The sequence below is a fragment of the Podarcis melisellensis genome, assembly GCF_964234715.1.
Source record: "Podarcis melisellensis genome assembly, chromosome: 4".
Lineage (NCBI taxonomy): Eukaryota > Metazoa > Chordata > Lepidosauria > Squamata > Lacertidae > Podarcis > Podarcis melisellensis.
Window position 1 is genome coordinate 82,814,698 of NC_138531.1, and position 9,332 is coordinate 82,824,029.

At 43.1% G+C, this 9,332-nt stretch overlaps 1 protein-coding gene across 2 annotated transcripts in view; it reads right to left on the reverse strand.

The window, feature by feature from the left end:
• Positions 1-9,304, reverse strand: part of ATM (ATM serine/threonine kinase) — a 55,276-nt gene extending 45,972 nt beyond the window's left edge. Inside the window, exons 1-10 of one of the 2 annotated variants that reach the window (XR_014168016.1) lie at positions 8,955-9,304; positions 7,409-7,517; positions 7,207-7,319; positions 5,142-5,287; positions 4,766-4,930; positions 2,715-2,880; positions 1,698-1,936; positions 1,204-1,367; positions 699-862; positions 230-601 (exon numbers count right to left, since the gene is read on the reverse strand). Coding sequence is in view for 1 of the 2 variants with exons in the window: in XM_081909491.1 (XP_081765617.1) it covers positions 230-601; positions 699-862; positions 1,204-1,367; positions 1,698-1,936; positions 2,715-2,880; positions 4,766-4,930; positions 5,142-5,287; positions 7,207-7,319; positions 7,409-7,480 (1,601 nt within the window). In the remaining variant the exon portion in view is untranslated. The remainder of the gene's footprint in view (positions 1-229; positions 602-698; positions 863-1,203; positions 1,368-1,697; positions 1,937-2,714; positions 2,881-4,765; positions 4,931-5,141; positions 5,288-7,206; positions 7,320-7,408; positions 7,518-8,954) is intronic. The other variant, XM_081909491.1, reaches the window with a different exon arrangement.
• Positions 9,305-9,332: the final 28 nt, after the last annotated feature.

Sequence of the window (9,332 nt, forward strand, 5' to 3'; positions counted from 1 at the left end):
GGGAATGGGAAGGGTTGAGTCAACATGTTTGCCATCAAGTGATGGCATTGGTCCCAATTGTTGTGGCAGGTCCAAGCTACCACAGCAACCTGCCTATGCACCTCACTTTGCTGAATAAAGTCCCACTAGTCTGTGGAGGGGGAAGTATCGGAAATGTTTTAAGGAGCAATCCTACTAATCTTACTAATGCAGCAGAAACAGATGGTGCTTACGAAGAGTTCCACGTTACCTTGAAGGTTTGCATGCAGATAGTGAAAATATCTTCCAAATTTCTCTATCCATTGCTATTAAGCCTCCTTGAATCATGACTTGAAGTAATCCAAAGCATTCCACTTCAGTTTGCTGAAGACTTAGGCTACGAATGACCAGAGACCAAACTTTTGACCAGATTCGCTGCAGTTCTGAGTTCTGCACAGGTTTCAGATCTAACTGTTGGCTTTGACACCATGCAACCTCTTTAAGACAACGTAACACATAAGGCATCCGTTCTCTTCGACGCTGTTGAGACAGCAGCTGGTAAAGTATACTAAGCAAATGAGGACGTTCACAGTGAGGAAAGCTCATAGGGTACTTCGATATCAATCTGGTCGTAATCTGCAGCCTTGAGGGTAGAAAAAGCAGAGAGATCTGAGAAAAAATGGAACTTGGAAAATTGGGGGGGGGGGGACGGACAAGAATGAATGTTTGTTTGTTTTTACCAGGGTATGACATAAAAGTCATTCTGTGAACTTTGCAGGTTGCTCCACACCACCTCCCAACCTGATTCAATTCTCCTACGCTTGGATGGTACATCTCCACATTCTCTCTGTGTAGCAACATACGACTGAGTTATCTCCAAGACTTTGGTGTCTTCAGTAAAGACCTTTGCAAACAATAAGTGCATATTATAACATAACATTTTACATTAAAACATGCATTAAGAAAGAATGATGTAAGGCCAAAGCACTGTAGCTCCCAGCTCAAAATAGTGGACCAAACAGAAAACGCCCTCTAGATGGGGATACAGAAACTGCACCCAAGCCTCCCAGGCCCATCTTAGATTGTCAATGTGGTACCCAAGTACACATCTGTGCATGTGCACTGGGAAGTAGGGGGAAAACATGGTACTTTTAGGTCATACTGGAGTGTCTCCGTGCTGTACTCCAATAGGAAAGGATTTACTCCTTTTTACAAGAAACAGTTTCTGAAAGCAGAACAATTTACCTGATGACAAATGTCAGCCATTAACTCAACCAGGCTTTCCTTCACAGCAATACTGCGCGACCCTGCAGAATACTTTCCTCTGCTGCCTATGAGGCTTATCTCGTTCACTAATAGTTCATACAGGTTGTATACAATACTTTGCCATTTTGTCGGGTCACATGCTCCTGTTTGCACAAGAAGAGGACAAATTTAGTTCTGTGTAACTTATAATATGTGAACCAACCCCCAAGCAATCTGTTCAAATATTTTAAAAGTTCACCAGCTATTAAGAATACCTAATATAACAATGCAAAAAAGTAACAGCTAAATCAAACAAGTATTTGAAGACTCAAAACATGAATAGACACTATGAAAAACAATGATAGTATACTAGCCAATTTAAAAATATCTGAATACTTTCCACAGAAGAATGCAGAAGTTTAGTCACCCTCCAACAGTGCCAACTGTTCCTGTAATATCTCTTCACAATTGGGCATGAAGTAACTTATGCATACCTTTTTCTTTGGCTTTCGCTCCATTTGGGTGATGAACACGAACCTGCAGCTGAATGAACTGAATGATCTGCTCCTTTAGGAAATCTTTCGGCTTATACTGAGCCCATATATAGAGCACAGTTGGCAGAATTTCCTCTCCTAGCTTACAAACCCGCATACGGTAGTTGACTGCAAATACACTCAAATATACATTAATGGCTGCAAAAATATGATCGAGGCCTGCGAGGTTTCTTTCTTGCCTGCAACAGAAAAAAGTCATGTTTTGTTATCGTAACTAATTTAATGAGCATGCAAATACTAACCTCTACTGGGTATAGAGGCCCAGGCTATGCTATGCTATGCTATTTTAATTCTGCCTTTTCTCCAAAGTACTCAAGGTACGTAAACCATCAGGAGGAGAAAAAATGTAGTTCAGTTCCAGTGTGAGAGAGAAGAAAACTGTACCATAAAGGCTTTGGAAGAGAGGACAGTTATGGGACCCTGTAACTGATAGGTTGACAGTTTTTGGTAACACATGGCAGTGATAAAGGTAACTATTGTCATACATAAGGAAGAACTAGAAAGTTGACCATATTGAGCTGACCAGAAGAGCAATAATTTCTGCTGCAGCCAAGCCTTGCAGAAAGGATTATACAAAGATTGGAAAATATGATGGCAGCTGGCTTACAGAGAAGTTTTTTTCTAAACCTTTTTATTATAAGAAGGAGTTCTCAAAACTTAAAAAATACACATTTTGGAAGAAAGATATCATTTCTGCTCTTGTGCTGCTTTTCCCAAGAAATGGCAAATGTTTTTGAAGCAAGGAAAGTGCAATGCTTTAATTTTAAAATTGGCTCCAAATACCGTACTTGAAAGTAATTCAAAGATTTGAAAGCAAGATGTAGAAAAGATTTAGATTAGTTCAATGAGACTGAAAAGCAAGTGAACTTAAAATACATTAGAATAGTGGAAGTTTAAGTTTAGAAGAGTAACCATGTTAAACTCAAAATTGATTCACCAAAAGAAAAGGAAATTTACCTTGCAAGCTGCATAGCTCTAGAGAAGAAGCTTAAAATGGTAGAATTTAACCCATCAGTTTGGAGGCACAGTCCTCTGGTCAATGTATAAATTATTCTAGCCACCAATACTTTGTTAATATCTCTACAAGGTTTGAGAAACAATTTGAAGTACAGGTTTTGGAGATCTAGGAGAAGAAAATCAAATTCATATTACTTAACTAAGTCACAAAAACATGTGTGTGTTTACTAAATATTTCCAGTCCTTTCCACTGATCATTCCTATGTTAAGAATAGTTGCAAAGCAAACAGGTAGCTCCCCAGTGGGTTCATTTATTTTAAGATGTCGCACATTTGAAAAAGGTGTTTCTCATTATCCCAGCCTTGTACAGTGAAACCTCAGTTTTCAAACGTAATCCATTCCGGAAGACCATTCGACTTCTGAAACATTCGAAAACCAAAAACAGAAAGCGGAAGCCTCAATTCAATAGGGAAACTCAAAACGGAAGCAGTGTTGGACGCTCAGGTTCCAAAACACATTTAAAAACCGGAGCATTTATTTCCGTGTTTTCGGCATTAGGGAGCTGTTCAAGAACTGAGATTTGACTGTATTTAAAAACTTGCCTGCTATCACATCCAACAAGGAATTGTATGCAGGCAAGTGAGCTGCCTGGTGGAGAAAGGATGGAGCACCAGCTATCTTCTGTGCTCAGTATAGAATTGGGCAGGCTACCAGACAATGGAAGCACTCAGTATAGAAATACAGCATGTTGCTGCAAGAGAATGGAGTTCTTAACCCCTCCTCTACTAGTCCCTAGAAGGCTAGTAACAAATTTGCAGGTATATGTAGGAAGACATTTTAGCTGAGAGTAACAGCTCTTCCACTTTGTCTCAACTTTATGCAGCAAACACAAATACTGCATACATGCAGGTATTTTCTTCAACAGATACGTAAATTGTGGAAGCCACAATGAGCATGGTTTTGCTACAGAGCAAAACCCGTTAGGCCAGCTTTCCCAGGTACATAGGTTTTTAAAGATGTGTGTATTGTTCTACTGTTGTAAACCGCTTTACTTTTGTAAACCACTTTGAGGTTTTTCACAATCAAGAGGTGTACAGTCGTACCTTGAGTTGCATAACCTCCAGGTTACAGAATCTTCAGGTTACGGCCGTGGCAAACCTGGAAGTGGGTTTGCCCTGCGCAGAAACGCTCTGTGGCACCGCGTGTGTGCGCAGAAGTGGTCCTCCAGTTACGGAATTTTTGGGATACAGCTGGGCCTCCAGAACGGATCCCGTTCGTAACTGGAGGTACCACTGTATACATTTTATGAAATAAGTAAATAAATAAATAAATAAATGATGTCCACGCTTTTACATGTTTCTGGCAGGAAATATCAATATGTATGAAGCAAGTGTATTTTCAATGTGTCTGAGCTACTCTCAATTGCCACTGCAGAAAAATTCAAGAGAGGGCTGCATCCATGTAAGCAATTTAGTTAAATACAGTAAATTCACAAAATGAAGTCCAACTACAGCCACATTTCATGAAAAGTGGTTATAGGCAGTGAATAATCAACGATGCAGTTCTGGCACATAAATGTCAATACAGACAGAAACTGTGGGAAGCAGGGTATTCTATACTCACAAAACAGCTTCCTTGTTCTTTTTAAACTAAGAAGGGAACTCTGCACAAGCATACCTTTGTACAAACTGGCCTCATGATTACCCAGATCAACAATAAAATATTGTTGACATGATGAAATTGTTTGGTTTGTAATTTCAATATGAGTATGTAATTTGAGAAAATCCCTATAAAATTAATGAAGTCAATATTAAATAAATCAAGCGAGGCAAGGATATTAGAAAAGCCAAAATCTGATATTCAATGACAGAGGAAGAAAAACCAAGAATAGAAAAACCACAGTTATTCTATGGTTCATTATGGGAACTTCGATTATTGGAGCTATATAGCACACATCTTCAAAGAAAATAAGTTCTGCTGTATAAAATGTCTCTTGACGTCACTTCCAAGCAGTTCATGGGATTTCAAGCATAGGAATAATATCTACAAACCTGACCACTGTTGTGAAGGGATAGCACACCAATATGTCCTCACTGTAAGAATATCCTTTAACAATATGCTGCTACAATCAGTTCCATAAATGGCACAACTTGATGGATCATTTACTGTGTCCATGACAAAGATCAGAAGCTCTTGACATTTTAACCTGGGTGCTCCTGTGCAAAAGCAGAATATAAATGTGAGTTTTTAACTTTTATGAGTGATCTCAAACCAGGTCAAATTCAAGGAGAAGCTGTTGAAATACAACCAAAAATTGTAACATTTATTAGAAAACAAGTTACCTGATACATGGTAGAGTTAATGAAATGAACTGTAATATTTTTTTCCGACAATATATCTTAATTATGTCTGTACTAGGTCACTCACTTTTATTGGCACATCTGATGAAATATTTGACCAAAGAGCTGATCTCTTGCATCTTTTTATGTCGTGTTGCTTGGGTTGATGCAGACACATTTGGTTTTGCTAATCTTGCACTTTCAGTTTCCTTCTTAATGTACTTCTGGAGAAAACTTAAAAGGCAAAAAATAAACACTATTTATAGGCACATCATCTAATTAAAATAAACAAAATGCTCAGCAGCAACAACAATTTATTCTTTTAAATAGTGAAGTTTCAGTGCAAGCTCTTCTATGATATTCTACTAGATCCTTCTGCTCCACAGGTATATTAAAAAACATACCCTATGCAATGTGTGACTTGCTTACCTTGAGAAAATACAGGCTGTCTCTGGACAATCAGGGCAAACTACACATGATCACAGTCACAACATTTCTCAGGCGGGAAAAGCACAGCACAACCCTGCGGCTGCTGTGCTCACTACTCTGACAAGCGGGAGGGAAAGGAAAAAATAAACACTGGGTGTGCTGATAAGATATATAATAGCCATAAGGAAGAGGTACAATAGCTAGATGAACTGATACAAAGGGTGGCCAAGCAACCTCTGAACATTCACTTGATTGGGTAAAATAATGATATATTGCTTCCTTTCTAGTAATCAAAACACAACAAATAATGTAGCATAGCAGTAAAGAGACTGATAGGTGAACCAGAAGTCCTATGTTCAATTCATGGGTTCCTGAACTGTTTCAGATATTTGATGTCCTCCTTTCAACTTAAATTTCTAGAGTGATTTCTAACACAAAATGAAGTACCGTATTTTTCGCCCTATAGGATGCACTTTTCCCCCTCCAAAAATGAAGGGGAAATGTGTGTGCGTCCTATGGGGTGAATGCAGGCTTTCGCTGAAGCCTGGAGAGCGAGAGGGGTCGGTGTGTACCGACCCCTCTTGCTCTCCAGGCTTCAGGAAGCTATCCCCCCAGCCCGGCAAGCTCCCAGAGCGATGCCAAAGCTGCGTGCAGCTTCGCCATTGCTCTGGGACCCGTTCTGGGGGTTGGGATCGGGGGAAGCTCGGGCTTCCCCTGCCCCCAGCCGCGCAAGCTCCCAGAGTGATGCCAAAGCTGTGTGCAGCTTCGCCATCGCTCTCCGACCCGTTCTGGGGGCTGGGGTCGGGGGAAGCTCCGGCTTCCCCCGCCCGCAGCCTCGCAAGCTCCGAGAGCGATGGCGAACGTGCACGCACCTTCGCCATCGCTCTCGGACCCTTTCTGGGGGCTGCAGAAGCTTGGGCTTCCCCCAGCCCCGCAAGCTCCGGGAGCGATGGCAAAGGTGCACTCACCTTCGCCAGCGCGCTCCGACCCTTTCTGGGGGCTGGGGAAGCTCGGGCTTCCCCCACCCCCAGCCCCGCAAGCCACTCTGACTCCCATTCTGGGGGCTGAGAAAATCCCCCCCTTTATTCCCCCCCCCCCAAATCTAGGTGCATCCTATGGGCCGGTGCGTCCTATAGGGTGAAAAATACGGTAATAATTAATCACAGTTATAGCAAAACAGCAATCAGATAAAATGTGAGATAAAAAAGTGATCTAAAAGAAACGGAAAATAAAATAATAATAATAATACCCCACCCATCTGGCTGTTTCCCCAGACACTCTGAGCAGCTTCCAACAAAATATAAAAAAATAAAACATCAAACATTAAAAACTTCCCTAAAAAGGGCTGCCTTCAGGTGTCTTCTAAAAGGCAGATAGTTGTTTATTTCCTTGACATCTGATGGGAGGGCATTCCACAGGGCAGGCACAACTACCGAGAAGGCCCTCTGCCTCTTTCCCTGTAAGCTTGCTTCTCACATGTGATGGAACCGCCAAAAGGTCCTCAAGCTGAACGATGGGGGTGGAGACGCTCCCTGAAAGGTTTTCTCCTAGTGCCGAAAAGACAACAGACTCCCTAGATGGCCTTAGCTCTTACCCGGAACCTCTCTCCCAAATTTACAATTTGGGGGCAAGTACAGACTTTGCTGTGTTATTGTAAGAATTACTGAGATGTTTGTCGAACGTTTGATATTCAACAAAGTTTAACACACATCAAAATATTGTACCTGAATACAGTATCCCAGTTCATCTGTTTGCCATTTTTGGAATCAGAATTTCGATCCAGCTGTTGAATTGTTTCAGAATCCCTGATGAGACGCTTGAACTTCTCAATTTCCTTCTAAAAAAGTAATCCAGAATAAAGAATAACACTATCATGTTATTGTACTGTTGCATATTAGAAGTGCAGGAATGGTGGTTTATTATTACCTTTCGGTCTGTGGCCTTGTCACTTTCAAGATGGCGGCAGCAAGCCAACAGGTCTTGGAGTGCAAAATTCATGGCTCAGCTAAGTTGTAGATGCACTCACAGCATGAACCTGAAAAGTGAAATAACAATAGGTTTTTCAATAGAGCCGGTGTGGCACAATGGTTACTGTTTTGCTCTGGAGACCAGGGTTCAAATCCCCACTCAGACATGAAGCTCACTGGGCGTACAGTCACCATCTCTTAGCCCAACCTACCTCACAGGGTTGTTATGATAATTTAGTGTGGCAGCACCTACTCTCTGGAACTTCCTGCGTATTGACATCAGGCAGGAGCCTTGACTACCCTTTTTGACACCTGCTTAAAACATTGTTTAGGCAAGCCAATGCAGGCATGTATAAATTACATGTGTTTTAATCCTTTTATGTTGATGTAATAACCTGATCTATTGATTTATAGGTTGCCAATGTGGCACCCTGTTGTCTTTGTCCATGGAGTTTTCTTGGCAGGGATACTGGAGTGGCTTGCCGGTTCCTGCTCCAGCCCTGAGTGCTCACTGGAAGGACAGATCCTGAAGCTGAGGCTCCAATACTTTGGCCTCCTCATGAGAAGAGAAGACTCCCTGGAAAAGACCCTGATGTTGGGAAAGATGGAGGGCACAAGGAGAAGGGGGCAACAGAGGACGAGATTGTTGGACAGTGTTCTCGAAGCTACCAGCATGAGATTGACCAAACTGCGGGAGGCAGTGGAAGACAGGAATGCTTGGCAGGAGTGCCGTGTCCTTGGGGTCACGAAGAGTCGGACACGACTAAACAACTTAACAACAACAACGTGGCACCTGCAGAGGTCTTCTCTGAAACATGCTGGCTGCCATTCCCCTAGCTCCTCCCCTGGATAAGAATTGAAGGAGGGGGGGGGTTACAGCAAGGAAGGGGACCACTAACTTGGAGGGGAAAGTGAAAACACTTTTCCAATCCTAATTGCTGTTAGAAAGGAGTGGGGGAGAAGAGCAAGTCTGCTGTTGCAGTGCATGCACGGTACCCACGGCAGCTTCTCTACAGGCCCAAAGGTTAAAAAAAAGAAGTCTGGCAACCCCTGATTTATGATGCATTCTGCATTTGTTTTAATCAACGCGATTTAATTGTTGATCTGATGTTATTCGCCACTACTTTGGTGAGTAACAAAGAAATTTTAAAGTACATAGTAATGAATGTTATTCATTTTAAAGTAGTAAATGAATAACATACATTACTACTTTAAAAGTTACTTTGCTACTCACCAAAGTAGTGGTGAATAACATCAGATCAACAATGTTATTCATTACTACTTTAAAATGTTATTGACAGAACACTAAATTTTGCAGCTAAACAAATTCATGTTCAGCCGTTCCCTTCCGACGCTTACCATTTTGCGCTGAAGGGCAAGGATGCCACACAAGCGACACTCTAGAAGGGGCACCTGAGGGGATCAGGGCAGCGGCCCGCGTGGCAGAGCCCCCCGTTCTCACAGCTCCGCGAATGGCGTGACCCCGCCCCCAAACCCCCACTTACACGACGACTTCGCACCGCCGCCACGGCAGCTGGGACGTCCAAGGCCGCCGTGACGAGACCGAGGCGGGTCGTGAGGGAGGGAGGACACCGGCCACCCCGGTCCCGCCTCAGAGGCCACGCGGGCAAGACGGCGGCATTCTTGCCAAAGGGGTGGGAAAGAGAGGAAGCGGCCGGAGGAGAACGAACGGAGACAACGAGAGGGAAAACGAAAGCGAAAAGATGAATGGGGGCGGGGGGGGAGCGAAGTGAGGCGAAGAGGCGGAGCGGCGAGGCTCGCGCCAGGAACGAGCGGTGGGCGGGGCCTGAAGGGACCCACAGCGCGGGCTTCTCGCTCCTTGCGCGCGCAGCCGCCCTCGCGCTCCGACGAACGCGGGGAGG